At 44.1% G+C, this 16,956-nt stretch overlaps 1 protein-coding gene across 3 annotated transcripts in view; it reads right to left on the reverse strand.

Annotated features, from left to right (window-relative positions):
* The window catches only part of atcaya (ATCAY kinesin light chain interacting caytaxin a), a 37,471-nt gene that overhangs the window by 7,438 nt on the left and 13,077 nt on the right, over positions 1 to 16,956 (reverse strand). For 2 of the 3 annotated variants that reach the window (XR_009803651.1, XM_061883164.1), the window contains exons 3-10: positions 7,229 to 7,287; positions 6,908 to 7,156; positions 6,664 to 6,837; positions 4,680 to 4,782; positions 4,483 to 4,614; positions 4,278 to 4,364; positions 656 to 754; positions 498 to 533 (exon numbers count right to left, since the gene is read on the reverse strand). Coding sequence is in view for 1 of the 3 variants with exons in the window: in XM_061883164.1 (XP_061739148.1) it covers positions 498 to 533; positions 656 to 754; positions 4,278 to 4,364; positions 4,483 to 4,614; positions 4,680 to 4,782; positions 6,664 to 6,837; positions 6,908 to 7,156; positions 7,229 to 7,287 (939 nt within the window). In the remaining 2 variants the exon portion in view is untranslated. Of the gene's footprint in view, positions 1 to 497; positions 534 to 655; positions 755 to 4,277; positions 4,365 to 4,482; positions 4,615 to 4,679; positions 4,783 to 6,663; positions 6,838 to 6,907; positions 7,157 to 7,228; positions 7,288 to 9,447; positions 9,669 to 16,956 lie in introns of those variants that run through there. The other variant, XR_009803652.1, reaches the window with a different exon arrangement.

Raw genomic sequence — 16,956 nt, forward strand, 5'->3', positions numbered from 1 at the left:
ATAAAAAAAAGAATTTATTTAAACAAATGAAGACCAAGTCTTTAAAATATTTTCTTGGATTTTCCAATTCTATTTGAGTTTTGTCTCTCTTAGAATTAAAAATGTCAAGCGAAGCGAGACCAGCTTGCTAGTAAATAAATACAATTTTAAAAAAATAGAGGCAGCTCACTGGTAAGTGCTGCTATTTGAGCTATTTTTAGAACAGGCCAGCGGGCGACTCATCTGGTCCTTACGGGCGACCTGGTGCCCGCGTTGGTGACCCCTGGTGTAAACAGAGCGATGTCCCCATTAAGTAGGCATTGCCAGAACACGCACACACACACACACACACACACACACACACACACACACACACACACACACACACACACACACACACACACACACACACACACACACACACACACACACACACACACACACACACACACACACACACACGCAGATGTAAAACCACATATTTGCAGAAATAAAATACCAAAGTGATAAAACTTCACCTTTCCTTCCGGGCTTGAATCCTCTCATCGTCAAACCTGTCACCAATAAAAAAGACTTTTATCCTCACTGCACCAGATCGCCAGGATTTGAAGTCCAAAATAGTAACAAATGTCGACAAAGACTTTGTTCTTTCCGCCAAGCGGCGAGACGCACTTACTGCACAACACACTCCGGGACATGGACGTGCTCCATGGGGACCATCTGGGCCAGCTCGTCCAGGCTGTGGACGTATTGGATCTTGTTCATGAACTTCACACTGGAGATGACAGCAGGAGAACAAGGCAGTAAGATAAGATAAGATAAGATTATGAGTCAAACTGGTTTTGTCCACCTAAAGAAAAATGAATAGAACAAGTAAAAAAATATTCAGTCAAAAGCTGGACTCCAGGGAGGGATTTCCGACTGAGGCCAAGGAAAAAAACCTCATAGCCATAGCACACATAAACAAGTTACTGTCACATTTTGTTGGAGACGAACCACAAGATGGGCATCACCTGCACTGGCTTCCTGTGCACTTAAGATGTGACTTTAAGGTTTTACTACTTACGTATAAAATACTACACGGTCTAGCTCCAGCCTATCTTGCCGATTGTATTGTACCATATGTCCCGGAAAGAAATCTGTGTTCAAAAGACTCCGGCTTATTAGTGATTCCTAGAGCCCAAAAAAAGTCTGCGGGCTATAGAGCGTTTTCCGTTCGGGCTCCAGTACTCTGGAATGCCCTCCCGGTAACAGTTCGAGATGCTACCTCAGCAGAAGCATTTAAGTCTCACCTTAAAACTCATCTGTATACTCTAGCCTTTAAATAGACCTCCTTTTTAGACCAGTTGATCTGCCGCTTCTTTTCTTTCTCCTATGTCCCCCCCTCCCTTGCGGAGGGGGTCCGGTCCGATGACCATGGATGAAGTACTGGCTGTCCAGAGTCGAGACCCAGGATGGACCACTCGTCGGGACCCAGGATGGACCGCTCGCCTGCATCGGTTGGGGACATCTCTACGCTGCTGATCCGCTTGAGATGGTTTCCTGTGGACGGGACTCTCGCTGCTGTCTTGGATCCGCTTGAACTGAACTCTCGCGGCTGTGTTGGAGCCACTATGGATTGAACTTTCACAGTATCATGTTAGACCCGCTCGACATCCATTGCTTTCGGTCCCCTAGAGGGGGGGGTTGCCCACATCTGAGGTCCTCTCCAAGGTTTCTCATAGTCAGCATTGTCACTGGCGTCCCACTGGATGTGAATTCTCCCTGCCCACTGGGTGTGAGTTTTCCTTGCCCTTTTGTGGGTTCTTCCGAGGATGTTGTAGTCGTAATGATTTGTGCAGTCCTTTGAGACATTTGTGATTTGGGGCTATATAAATAAACATTGATTGATTGATTGAAGATGCAGAGAAGGAGGCAGGCATTGAGTAAGAAAACATGATTTAATTAAAATACTAAAACAAAACGAAACAAAAGGCGCGCACAAGGCGGATAACAAACTTGGCTGAGAACAAAAACACTTACTGTGACACGACGGAAATATGGCATGAACAGAGTGAACAGAACTAGGCACAGCTACAACGATAAGTACAAACCCCGTTTCCATATGAGTTGGTAAATTGTGTTAGATGTAAATACAAATGGAATACAATGATTTGCAAATCATTGTATTCCATTTATATTTACATCCAACACAATTTCCCAACTCATATGGAAACGCGGTTTGTGATAATGACATGGACAGGTAGTGGTGACATCAACACGGCAATAATCCAGCACTGACTGGAGGAGAAAACAGGTCTAAATAGTGCCTGGCTGATTGACACCAGGTGTGGCCAGGTGCTAATCAGCCACAACTAAGCGGACACAGCACTCAGGGAGACAAACAGGACACAGAACCAAAATAAGAGTGCTGACAGGAACTAAAGACATTGTGACGTCTGGGTGGCATCGTGGCGTGTGTTTGCGTTCTCGTGGTGCAGCAGAGATGGAACACAGCGTTAGGTAGGAATGAAGATTTATTCCTGACTACAAAAACAAACTAATAACAGAAATACTGGCACATAGGCACTAAAGACAAAACAAACAGAACTAGCGTGGAAGCTAGAATGAACTGAAAGCGCTAGTATGTAAACTAGGGACAAGTAAACAAACAAAATAGCATGGAAGCTAATAGGGTGAAAAAAGATAGTTACCACAATGCGGGAAGAGAGATGTCACTTGTCACGTGTAGCAAACTATAGTCCGAGAACGAAAGGCAAACAAAGACGGGCATATATAGGGGCAGAAATCATCAGGGGCAGGTGCGCGTGATCAAAAAACAGAAACAGGTGACACTAAATGCGTAACTTTGCAACCGAACCAGGAAGTGCAAACAGGAACTCCATCCATCCATTTTCTACCGCTTATTCCCTATCGGGGTCGTAGGGGGCGCTGGCGCCTATCTCAGCTAGAATCGGGCGGAAGGCGGGGTACACCCTGGACAAGTCGCCACCTCATCACAGGGCCAACACAGATAGACAGACAACATTCACACTCACATTCACACACTAGGGCCAATTTAGTGTTGCCAATCAACCTATCCCCAGGTGCAAGTCTTTGGAAGTGGGAGGAAGCCGGAGTACCCGGAGGGAACCCACGCATTCACGGGGAGAACATGCAAACTCCACACAGAAAGATCCCGAGCCTGGATTTGAACCCAGGACTGCAGGACCTTCGTATTGTGAGGCAGACGCACTAACCCCTCTGCCACCGTGAAGCCCGCAACCAGGAACTAAAGATGTCAAATACAAATACAAAACAGGCTGTGATAACAAAACAGAAACAGAAACAAAATCAGAATATGACATGGTCCAAGACTTGGACCATGACAGACATAGACCAAACTGTCAGGGACAAGCCTGACAGTTACATAGAATCAACAAAACTTGCAACAGAGGGAAGGGAGTGGGAGCTACGGTGGCCGGCGTCCATCGCCTTTAAGGGATTCAAGCGGCGAGGACGTTGCATGGGGGGTGTGGCGTGGCAACCAGGAACTAAAGATGTCAAATACAAAACAGGCTGTGATAACAAAACAGAAACAAAATCAGAATATGACATGGTCCATGACAGACATAGACCAAACTGTCAGGGACAAGCCTGACAGTTACATAGAATCAACAAAACTTGCAACAGAGGGAAGGGAGTGGGAGCTACGGTGGCCGGCGTCCATCGCCTTTAAGGGATTCAAGCGGCGAGGACGTTGGATGGGGGGTGTGGCGTGGCAACCAGGAACTAAAGATGTCAAATACAAAACAGGCTGTGATAACAAAACAGAAACAAAATCAGAATATGACATGGTCCATGACAGACATAGACCAAACTGTCAGGGACAAGCCTGACAGTTACATAGAATCAACAAAACTTGTAACAGAGGGAAGGGAGTGGGAGCTACGGTGGCCGGCATCCATCGCCTTTAAGGGATTCAAGCGGCGAGGACGTTGGATGGGGGGGTGTGGCATGGCAACCAGGAACTAAAGATGTCAAATACAAAACAGGCTGTGATAACAAAACAGAAACAAAATCAGAATATGACATGGTCCATGACAGACATAGACCAAACTGTCAGGGACAAGCCTGACAGTTACATAGAATCAACAAAACTTGCAACAGAGGGAAGGGAGTGGGAGCTACGGTGGCCGGCATCCATCGCCTTTAAGGGATTCAAGCGGCGAGGACGTTGGATGGGGGGTGTGGCATGTGGGCGGGGCGTGTATTTATCATGGATGTATTAGGTTTGTACTTGCGGGTGCACGTCTCACCTGATGAAGGGCCGTGATATTGCCAGGACAGTGCGTATGAACCAAGTGGGGTGGGCAATGACCAACGACTTCAAGTTCTTCCTCAGTCTGGGAACACAACACAGACTCAGTACACCTGATTTAATGGTATGCAAACCGTACGTGTATGCTGACAAAAAGCAAATATCGTCCGTAGACAGGATGCCACAATTTCGAACGTCCTTACCTTCTGTCGATCATCTGGTAGCATTTCTTGAGCCAGCTAATCCCGGGCATCTTACTCCTGGGCGTGGCTCCGTTCATGTAGATAATCAGGTAGTCCTCGGCCACCAGCATCTCCAGACTGCTCACCACGTACCTGGGGGCGCGGGAGAGTGTTGTGCTGGGGGGGGCAACATTCACGGGGGGACCGAGTGGACTCACAGGAAGAGGTTTTCCATGATGTAGTGGTAGTCTGGGATGCTGCTGTCGGGCAGGTAGCAGGCGGAGAACACGATGATGGCGTTGAGGCCCTCACCAAAATAACCTGAAGAGAGGGTTTGGAGTCCATTGTTCCAGGAATATTTTCCACCTTTTAAGCAGCAGTTGAATGAGAAAAGAAGTTTCCTCTATGTTGAAGCTATGACTGTTAGAATAATTATGTATCACACAACTCTCATGCTCAAAGGCCGTTGCTATAGTTATTATCAATTGTGCTGAAGTTGTACTTTTCAATCTGTGCAAAGAGTGCTGACAAAAACTAAAGACAGGAAATCTGTCTTTAGTCTTGCTTTGCGAGTTTTCGCTTGTCAGCAGTTTGTTTCCAGACCATGCCTGCTGACAATCAAGGACGGAGATCAAGTACTTCGGTGCGGACAGGACAGAGACAGGGCCAGATCACGAGTGTCAGCACATTTCCATTCTGAATAATCACGTATTGTGTCCCCTGGGGCTGCTTGCAGCCTCTGTGATGTTAACTGGGGACCTCCCAAATAAATAGAGGAGCACGTGGGACTGTACCTTAGAGCGTAGGAGGAAACTGGAGCTGAGTGTGCAGCCCAATACGCCTCTCTTCATGAGCAAAATTCAACTCTGTCTCTGCTTGATTCCTTCTTCTTGTGTTGTGTGATAGATAGTTCGGTGTTTGAACCTGACAATGACACTAATAGACTCCCAAAGTTTGGGAATAAATAGATATGATCAAAATAGGATCAATCTCACGGAGATTCCCGAGCCATTTTGAGAGATAATGAGGAAGCAGTCAAGTGATCGCATGACGTAGCTTTAGGCACTACAGATCCTTTCCCCATCAACAACAATGCTAATCAGGCAGACTTTGTGAGAGCGAATAACGATTACTTTGGGAAAAATTATGATCCAGGACCTTTTTTGAGCCTGAACACAAAGAGGATGAGGTTTTTTTTTTTTACCACAAATCAACAATTATATATTTTTTGGTATATTACTGTAGTTCAAACCTCGGCCGAGTCTTACCAAAGACTATAAAAATGGGAGCCATTACCTCCCTGCTTGGCACTCAGCATAAAGGGTTGGAATTCAATCAATCAATCAATTAATGATTACTTATATAGCCCTAAATCACTGGTGTCTCAAAGGGCTGCACAAACCACCACGACATCCTCGGTAGGCCCACATAAGGGCAAGGAAAACTCACACCCAGTGGGACGTCGGTGACAATGATGACTATGAGAACCTTGGAGAGGAGGAAAGCAATGGATGTCGATGGATGTCGAGCGGGTCTAACATGATACTGTGAAAGTTCAATCCACAATGGATCCAACACAGTCGCGAGAGTCCAGTCCAAAGCGGATCCAACACAGCAGCGAGAGTCCCGTTCACAGCGGAGCCAGCAGGAAACCATCCCAAGCGGAGGCGGATCAGCAGCGCAGAGATGTCCCCAGCCGATACACAGGCAAGCAGTACATGGCCACCGGATCGGACCGGACCCCCTCCACAAGGGAGAGTGGGACATAGAAGAAAAAGAAAAGAAACGGCAGATCAACTGGTCTAAAAAGGGAGTCTATTTAAAGGCTAGAGTATACAGATGAGTTTTAAGGTGAGACTTAAATGCTTCTACTGAGGTAGCATCTCGAACTGTTACCGGGAGGGCATTCCAGAGTACTGGAGCCCGAACGGAAAACGCTCTATAGCCCGCAGACTTTTTTTTTGGGTGTTAAATCACCAAAAATGATTCCCGGGCGAGGCCACCACTGCTGCTCACTGCTCCCCTCACCTCACAGGGGGTGATCGGTGAAATTCAGAGAATAATTTCACCACACCTAGTGTGTATGTGACAATCATTGGTACTTTAACTTTAACTTTAACCTGTGGTCTAGGTGGACTCTCCCCTTGTAAAATGGAGGTTCCTGACAATATCACAACTTCACGAAATGAAACCATGACCGACCTCCGTGTGTGATGACTCTCTGGTACGGTCGGATGATCTGCATGTCGATCCGGTGCTCCTGTTCCCCAATGATCACCGTCCTCCAAAGGCGGGTGTTGTTGGCATTTGCCTCCTCGTCCAAGTCCGCTGAACGGCCGGCGGGACCAGCTTTGGCGGAGGCCACGGGGGCATCATCTGTATCGACACAAGTATCGCCACGTAAGACCTCGAAGACGAAACCCTGGTATGGCGGGAGGTCCGATACCTTCCCATTCCAGGTCGTTGCCATTGGTGATGAACTCCAAGGAGTCGGTCTCATCCGGCGTGTCCATGTCGTCCACGTTAATGTCCAGGTCATCGGGCGTGTCCAGGTAGTCGTCGGACAGCAGAGAACCTTCGCTTTTATCCAGGGACAGGTTCATCTCCGGGGCAACCAGCGTACGCCTTTTACGGTGCGAGGACGACACCCCGGCGCCTCCTCCGGGCGGGCTCAGGTTTAAGGAGGCGGGAGGTGCTATGAAGGGAGGGACAGGAAGCGTTGATTGGGAAAGCAAAAATGATGCGAGAGACTCCGCCTTTGACTTACAGCCTCTGTTGTCCGTGAGGCTGCACGAGGCGTCCATGTCTCCTTCCTCTGGTAGAAGTCTGAGAGGAAAGACCATCTTTGCTTCAGAATTCAGTCTCTTTGCGATTGTGCGTACAATGTAACAAAACTAAACCCCAAAATCAGCATAATTCTACTGTATAATTACTTGGTTTTTGGTGTTTTTTCACTCCAAATGACTGTAAATGTCAGGCTTGCCCCTGACAGTTTGTTTGTGTTTTAGTTTTTCCTGTGTGTGTGTAGTATTTCCTGTCTGTAGTTCCTGTCAGCGCTCATATTTTGTCTGTTTCCTGTCTTTCTCCCTGGGTGCTGTGTCCCCTCAGCTGCGGCTGATTGGTACCTGGCCACACCTGGTGTCAATCAGCCCTCTACTATTTAGACCTATCTTCCCATCCAGTCAGCGCTGAATTATTGTCGATGTCACTTCTGTATTGTCGCTCCTGTCGTGTCGTGCCATTGCAGCGTAGCGGTAAGCTATATTTCGGTAGCAGTTGGTAGCTTACTGTCTTTTGTTCCCTGCTTTCAATTTGTCTTTGTACTACACGTAACAACTTCTGTTTTCCTGCTTGCTACTACTAGCTTCCAGGCTAGGCCCTTTTGTTTTTTCTAGCTTCAATGCTAAGCTCCTTTTGTTTTCTAGCTCTCATGCTAGCTCTTTTAGTTTTGTTATCCACCTCGTGCTCGCTTTTTGTTGTACCCCTTTGTGCAAGTTCTCCCACTTAAAATGATGATAGAGGTCTGTAATTTTCATCATAGGTACACTTCAACTGTGAGGGACAGAATGTGAAAAAAAATCCAGGAATTCACATTGTAGGAATTTTAAAGAATTTATTTGTAAATTATGGTGGAAAATAAGTATTTGGTCAACCATTCAAAGCTCTCACTGATGGAAGGAGGTTTTGGCTCAAATTCTCACGATACATGGCCCCATTCATTCTTTCCTTAACACAGAACAGTTGTCCTGTCCCCTTAGCAGAAAAACAGCCCCAAAGCATGATGTTTCCACCCCCATGCTTCACAGTAGGTGTGGTGTTCTTGAGATGCAACTCAGTATTCTTCTTCCTCCAAACACGTCAAGTTGAGTTTATACCTAAAAGTTCTATTTTGGTTTCATCTGACCACATGACATTCTCCCAATCCTCTGCTGTATCATCCATCGTGGTGTTTGGAGGAAGAAGAATACTGAGTTGCATCCCAAGAACACCAGACCTACTGTGAAGCATGGGGGTGGAAACATCATGCTTTGGGGCTGTTTTTCTGCTAAGGGGACAGGACGATTGATCCGTGTTAAGGAAAGAATGAATGGGGCCATGTATGCTGAGATTTTGAGCCAAAACCTCCTTCCATCAGTGAGAGCTTTGAATGGTTGACCAAATACGTATTTTCCACCGTAATTTACTAATAAATGCTTTAAAATTCCTACAATGTGAATTCCTGGAATTTTTTTTCACATTTTGTCTCTCACAGTTGAAGTGTACCTATGATGAAAATTACAGACCTCTGTCATCATTTTAAGTGGGAGAACTTGCACAATCGGTGGCTGACTAAATACTTTTTTGCCCCACTGTATGTATAATGCTTCTTTTGTCAAAGAAAACCGTGTTTTTATTGCAAAAACACTAAATATGCCGTATTTTTCTCCCAAAAAGCTTCAAAGTGTCCTATACGTGGGACGACAGGGCTTGGTTGGTAGAGCGACCGTCAGAACCTGAGGGTTCCTGGTTCGATGCCTGGCTCCGTGTGAGATTATGGTACCAGCCTCACAAAAAGGATCAGGCATATTGCATTTAGCGTAAAAATGGAAGGAAGAGGATGAAGATGGTAATTAGCATATCTTGGGGGACAGAGGAAGATCCCATGGCGGGTGGATGAGAGAGACAAAAAAGGGGTGCGGTCAAGCCCACTTGTAAGTTTGCACTGCAGCTATGGTTTATGTACGACACTACAGAGGGCTGCAAGTGGTGCAATACCGCACAGAGTTTTATTTAGCACATACAATCCTGCCAGTGATTCATCACCTCCTCTGCAGGAGGATGTGGTGCATCCCTCCCCAAGGAGTCAAGGAGCCTTGCAGCATTTAGCACTACTGCCTCCATAAAAGCAGCCTCCTCCTCACACAACCTACCCAATTCACTAATGAGAGCAAAACAAGCCACGTCATCCCTTTTGCTTCAGTCCCGCACCCTCATAGAGCTGCTTACCTTCCAGAAGGGAGGTCAGACTTGGGCAGGTTTATTCCTCCGTCAGAGCATCTCTCTGAGGCCTTCGTGAGGATCCTGCGGTGCAAGTCCCTCTTTACCTCCTCCTCTGAAACCCGACACCATTCTCAATGGCGGACGCTTTGTTTTGGATGGTGACTGCGTGCTGCGTCACATGACCCGCAGTCCCACCATTCACAAAAGAGAGAGTCGCACTCGCACCTGCTCTCTGCTCGCCGAGCAAGAGGAGGAGGAGGAGGGAGCGTCATCTCATCACATTTCAGCAGTTTTCCAGACCACTCAGCTTTTCAACCTCGACCAGGACCACACTTTATTGTCCATGACAGCCTTCACATGGATCTATATGTGCACCCTTCACATCGACTCCATTTGATATCCATTCCAGTTATCTGGGAGACTCAACAGTTCCAATTTCACCCCAACCGGGTCCAACGCTGCCCCCCCGAACCCAAATCCTCAGTGATTCCCAAACTTTTTTCACCAAGTACTTGCTTTTATGCTCTTTAAAGGGGAACATTATCACCAGACCTATGTAAGCGTCAATATATACCTTGATGGTGCAGAAAAAAAGAACATATATTTTTTTAACCGATTTCCTAACTCTAAATGGGTGAATTTTGGCGAATTAAACGCCTTTCTGTTTATCGAGCTGGAGGCGATGACGGCAGAATGTGACGTCGCCGAGGTAACACACCCGCCATTTTCATTTTCAACACATTACAGACACCGGGTCTCAGCTCTGTTATTTTCCATTTTTTTGACTGTTTTTTGGAACCATGGAGACATCATGCCTCCACGGTGTGTTGTCGGAGGGTGTAACAACACTAACAGGGAGGGATTCAAGTTGCACCACCGGCCCGAAGATGCGAAAGTGTCTGCCGCCAGACCCCCATTGAATGTACCAGAGTGTCTCCACATTTGACCGGCGATGCTAAGGCAGACATGGCACAGAGATGTATGGATAACCTGCAGATGCATTTGCAACGATAGTCAACGAAATCACAAAGGTGAGTTTTGTTGATGTTGACTGCCAGCTAATCGATGCTAACATGCTATTTACCGGCGGTGCTAAAGCAGACATGGCACAGAGATGTATGGATAACCTGTAGATGCATTTGCAACTATATCACGTTTCCTTCCACCCACATTTAATGCGAAACAAACACTTACCAATCGATGGATTTAAGTTGCTCCAGTGTCAAAAGATGCGAAAGTCCTGATCGTTTGGTCCGCACATTTTACCGGCGATGCTAACGCAGCTATTCGGCCATGCCATGGCTATGAATAGCGTCAATAGCTATTCGCTCAATAGCTTCAGTTTCTTCTTCAATACTTTCATACTCCAACCATCTGTTTCAATACATGCGTAATCTGTTGAATCGCTTAAGTCGCTGAAATCCGAGTTTGAATCCGAGCTAATGTCGCTATATCTTGCTGTGGTATTCCCATTGTTTGTTTACATTGGCAGCACTGTGTGACGTCACAGGGAAATGGCCAGTGGTTTCGAAGATAGCGAAAATAAGGCACTTTAAAGCTTTATTTAGGGATATTCCGAGACCGGTAAAATTTTGAAAAAAACTTCCAAAAATACAACAAGCCACTGGGAACTGATTTTCATTGTTTTTAACCCTTTTGAAATTGTGATAATGTTCCCCTTTAAGTACCACCAGAAGGACCAACATTAAAATACAGTAGTGCAGTAGGTCTAAGTATTCATTAAAAACAAGGCAGAGGTTTAAATGAACAAGGATATTTAATACTGTATATTACACACATTTTAAACTGTGTCTAATAAACCCTGCCTTCTCCCGTCAGTCGGTCTTGGTCCATTCTGTTTTAGTTCTCCCCAGGGATGCAAGGGACACTCCGGACAACAACGTAAAGGTAAGATGATTTAATAACAAAGATACAGTACAAAACGGACAGGAATAAACAAAAGAACAGCGTGCCGAATGCTCGGGAAGCTAAGGCTAACTCTTAGCACGAGGACTGGAACAAGAAACATACGTGATTGTTGCTTAACGCAAACAATGGACCAAGAACGACTGATGGGAGAAGGCAGGCTTGAGTCAGAAAGTAATTTCAACACAGGTGCGCGTCAGGAGCAAGCGGCAGGTGAAAACAATGAGTAACTATGGCAGGGGTCACCAACCTTTTTGAAAGCAAGAGCTACTTCTTGGGTACTGATTAATGCGAAGGGCTACCAGTTTGATACACACTTTAAAAAATTGCCGGAAATAGCCAATTTGCTCAATTTACCTTTAATAAGTAAATCTATTAAAAAAAATGGGTATTTCTGTCTGTCATCCCGTCGTGCATTTTTTTTCCTTTTACAGAAGGTTTTTTGTAGAAAATAAATTATGGAAAAAAAAAACACTTCATTGAACGGTTTAAAAGAGAAGAAAACAGGAAAAAAATGAAAATTAAATTTTGAAACATAGTTTATCTTCAATTTCGACTCCTTAAAATTCAAAATTCAACCGAAAAAAAAACTAAGAGAAAAACTAGCTAATTCAAATCTTTTTGAAAAATTTGAACATCATTAGTAATTTTTCCTGATTAACCTTAATTTTAGAAATTTGATGACATGTTTTAAATAGGTTAAAATCCAATCTGCACTTTGTTAGAATATATAACAAATTGGACCAAGCTATATTTTTAACAAAGACAAATCATTATTTCTTCTGTTTTCCAAAACTAAAATTTTAAAGGAAATTCAAAAGACTTTGAAATAAGATTTAAATTTGATTCTAAAGATTTTCTAGATTTGCCAGAATAATTTTTTTGAATTTTAATCATAATAAGTTTGAAGAAATATTTCACAAATATTTTTCGTCGAAAAAACAGAAGCTGAATGAAGAATTAAATTAAAATGTATTTATTATTCTTTACAAAAAAATAAATTTACTTGAACATTGATTAAATTGTCAGGAAAGAAGAGGAAGGAATTTAAAAGATAAAAAGGTGTGTTTAAAAATCCTAAAATCACTTTTAAGGTTGTATTTTTTCTCAAAAATTTCTGAAAGTTATAAGAAGCAAAGTAAAAAAATGAATGAATTTATTTAAACAAGTGAAGACCAAGTCTTTAAAATATTTTCTTGGATTTTCAAATTCTATTTGAGTTTTGTCTCTCCTGGAATTAAAAAATGTCGAGCAAAGCGAAACCAGCTTGCTAGTAAATAAATAAAATTTAAAAAATTGAGGCAGCTCACTGGTAAGTGCTGCTATTTGAGCTATTTTTAGAACAGGCCAGCGGGCGACTCATCTGGTCCTTACGGTATAACCCTGGTTCTCGCGGGCACCGCGTTGGTGACTCATGGACTATGGTAACAAACCGGAACCGAATGAGTCCAAAACAAACAGAAAACACAAAAGACTCAAAAACCTAAATCAAAATATAATCCGGGCAGTGGATCATAACAATATGTAGATTTGTCCAGGTGTATTCTCCTTAGATTATGTTCCACTAAGCAATATAGTATACAGATAGTATTTTATATCGTAATTTGGTCAAATCTATAAACTGTGTTCAACAATTTGACTACAAAACCACGTTAAGATGGACAGATACCAAAAGTTGAAGAGTAGCTCATCCCTAAAGTGAATTCTTACGGAACAAGGTTAGACAGTTCAAGAAGAAGAAAAAAATATTAGAATTTTTGAAGCTGTATACAAAGCTACTTTGAGTCATGGTGCCATTTAAAGAGCAGTGGCAGTACAAAGCCAGATGAGGTGGTTCGGGCATCTGGTCAGGATGACACTTTGGGCACGTCCGACCGGCAGGAGGTCACAGGGAAGACCCAGGACACTTTGGAAAGACTATGTGCCCTGGTTCTCGCGGGCACCGCGTTGGTGACTCGTGGACTATGGTAACAAACAGAGGCGTACAAACCGGAACCGAAAGAGTCCAAAACAAACAGAAAACACAAAAAGAACTCAAATACCTAAATCTAATTATGATCCGGGGCAGTGGATCCTAACAATATGTAGATGTTGTCCAGGTGTATTCTCCTTAGATTATGTTCCACTAAGCAATATATTATACAGATAGTATTTTAAATCGTATTTGGTCAAATCTATAAACTGTGTTCAACAATTTGACAACAAAACCATGTTAAGATGGACAGATACCAAAAGTTGAAGAGTAGCTCATTCCTAAAGTGAATTCTTACGGAACAAGGTTAGACAGTTCAAGAAGAAGAAAAAAATCTTAGAATTTTTGAAGCTGAATACAAAGCTACTTTGAGTCATGGTGCCATTTAAAGAGCAGTGGCAGTACAAAGCCAGATGAAGTGGTTCGGGCATCTGGTCAGGATGCCACCCAAACACGTTTGGGCACGTCCGACCGGCAGGGGGTCACAGGGAAGACCCAGGACACTTTGGGAAGAACTAGGTCTCCTGGCTGGACTGGGAGCACCTCGGGATCCCCTGGGAGGAGCTGAACGAAGTGGCTGGGGAGAGGGAAGTCTGGGCTTCTCTGCTTAGACTGCTGCCCCCACGCGACCCGACCTCAGATAAGCGGAAGAAAATGGATGGATGGATGGATGGATGGATGGATGGCAGTACAAATATGTCTGCCGTACCTAAACCGTAACGGGGAATGGTAGGCTGGATAGATCTATGTAAAGATGTAGTCTGATCCATGCTGGAAGTTTATCGCGAGTCAGCCGCTCTCAATCCGACTTAAGACTTCTGTTAATACATGGGTGTCAAACTCTGGCCCGCGGGCCAAAACTGGCCCGCCATGTAATTTAATTTGGCCCTTGAGGCATTATCAATTTCTCATTAGAGCTGGCCCGCCGGTGTTATACAGCATCGGTGCCGCCGTAACACCGCATTCACCACTAATACTCATACTTGCCAACCCTCCTAATTTTCCCGGTAGACTCCCAAAGTTCAGTGCCCCTCTCGAAAATCTCCCGGGGCAACCATTCTCCCGAATTTATACCGATTTCCACCTGGACAACTATATTGAGGGCGTGCATTTAAGGCACTGCCTTTAGAGTTCTCTACAACCTGTCGTCACGTCCGCTTTTCCTCCATACTAACAGCGTGTCACATAATATTTGTGGCTTTTACACACACCCACGCACAAGTGAATGCAAAGCATACTTGGTCAACAGCCATACAGGTCACACTGAGGGTGGCCGTATAAAACAACTTTAGCACTGTTACAAATATGCGCCACACTGTGAACCCACACCAAAGAAGAATGACAAACCCATTTCAGGGTGAACATCTGCACCGTAACAGAACAGTACAAATACCCAGAATCCCTTGCAGCACTAACTCTTCCGGGAAACTTCCAGCAAACAGACCAATAATTATCGTTTTATTCATGCATTTTCTCTTGCTACTTCAAGGCTTGAATGTTTGGTTCATTCATTATTGTTATTTTATTTTCAAATATATTATCAGCCTGTGGAAAAAAATTGATATTTACCTCAGAACATTGCAAATAAAAAAAAAAAGGCATACAATTTTTATTTAAATTGTATTTGATATGCCATTGATATTTTTTATTATTATTATTATTATTATTATCATTTGAAATTGGATTTTTGCATGTTACTAAAGTTATATAAGCATTGCTTGTTCAATATTCAATGCAAAACTTGTTTGGGTCCCTATTAAAAGGTTAATTTGTTCAACCTTGGCCCGCGGCTTTGTTCCGTTTAAAATTTTTGGGCCACTCTGTATTTGAGTTTGACACCCCTGTGTTAATAGATAGCGGGAAACGATGGCAGAAAAGCCTTCAATGGAATTTTATGTGTAACTTTGTTTCCTTTAGGACAGGACTCCATTGAAAAGGAGGTTTTTAATCCCAATGGGATTTTTTTCCAGGTTAGATAAACAAAAAATTTAAAATGCTTTCATTGGCTTCTTGTTTGCATACAAAGTATGGATTTGCCCTCCCGGTAACAGTTCCAGATGCTACCTCAGTAGAAGCATTTAAGTCTCACCTTAAAACTCATCTGTATACTCTAGCCTTTAAATAGACCTCCCTTTTAGACCAGTTGATCTGCCGCTTCTTTTCTTTCTCCTATGTCCCCCCCTCCCTTGTGGAGGGGGTCCGGTCCGATGACCATGGATGAAGTACTGGCTGTCCAGAGTCGAGACCCAGGATGGACCGCTCGTCGGGACCCAGGATGGCCCGCTCGCCTGTATCGGTTGGGGACATCTCTACGCTGCTGATCCGCCTCCGCTTGAGATGGTTTCCTGTGGACGGGACTCTCGCTGCTGTCTGGGATCCACTTGAACTGAACTCTCTCGGCTGTGTTGGAGCCACTATGGATTGAACTTTCACAGTATCATGTTAGACCCGCTCGACATCCATTGCTTTCGGTCCCCTAGAGGGGGGGGGTTGCCCACATCTGAGGTCCTCTCCAAGGTTTCTCATAGTCAGCATTGTCACTGGCGTCCCACTGGATGTGAATTCTCCCTGCCCACTGGGTGTGAGTTTTCCTTGCCCTTTTGTGGGTTCTTCCGAGGATGTTGTAGTCGTAATGATTTGTGCAGTCCTTTGAGACATTTGTGATTTGGGGCTATATAAATAAACATTGATTGATTGATTGATTGATTGATTGATTTATGTCACTGAATTTTTTTTCATTTGAATTTTGTGATCTGAATTTGTTGGCTTCCTTAGACAGACAGATGTATCGATACTAGATGTTATTGAACACATTATTTGTCTTAAATGTATTAAAAATACTTTGAATCAATACATGATAATGTCAGAATAATTGTATATAAGTTATCACACAACTTTGTATTCCATTGAGTTCAGGTCCCCAGCGAGAAGACAAAAGCTGTCTTTGGGGCGGCATAGCTCGGTTGGTAGAGTGGCCGTGCCAGTAACTTGTGGGTTGCAGGTTCGATTCCCGCTTGTGCCATCCTAGTTACTGCCGTTGTGTCCTTGGGCAAGACACTTTACCCACCTGCTCCCAGTGCCACCCACACTGCTTTAAATGTAACTTAGATATTGGGTGTCACTATGTAAAGCGCTTTGAGTCACTTGAGAAAAGCGCTATATAAATATAATTCACTTCAAAATTCACTTTGTTCTTATCGAGCAAAAGGCTTGTAAAACTCCCCTGTGTGCGATGGGATGCGACATGGAAGTGTTGGTTTCTTTGATACTTGACAGCCACAGGAAGACCTGAGATCTACAAAGCGTAGAGGGAGCAGACCTGACGCAGCTCATGGTAACCTTTTCTTTGAACTGTTTATGACCGAGTGCAACGGCTGTTTACGACCCCCGCTCCCTTTAGAAACAGCTGCAGCCATGTAAGCAGAAAAGGCCCAAATAAAAGAGGATGCGTGGAACTCCCTCGTCAGAGCGTGGTGGGAGACTGTACAAAGTTGCAGCCCGGATGTTTCTCCTCATGAGCTAAATTGAATCCTGTCTCTGTTTGATTTCTTTGCTTCTTGTCTTGTCTAATATCAATCAATCAATCAATCAATGTTTATTTATATAGCCCCAAATCA

This window comes from Nerophis ophidion, linkage group LG22, assembly GCF_033978795.1.
Source record: "Nerophis ophidion isolate RoL-2023_Sa linkage group LG22, RoL_Noph_v1.0, whole genome shotgun sequence".
Lineage (NCBI taxonomy): Eukaryota > Metazoa > Chordata > Actinopteri > Syngnathiformes > Syngnathidae > Nerophis > Nerophis ophidion.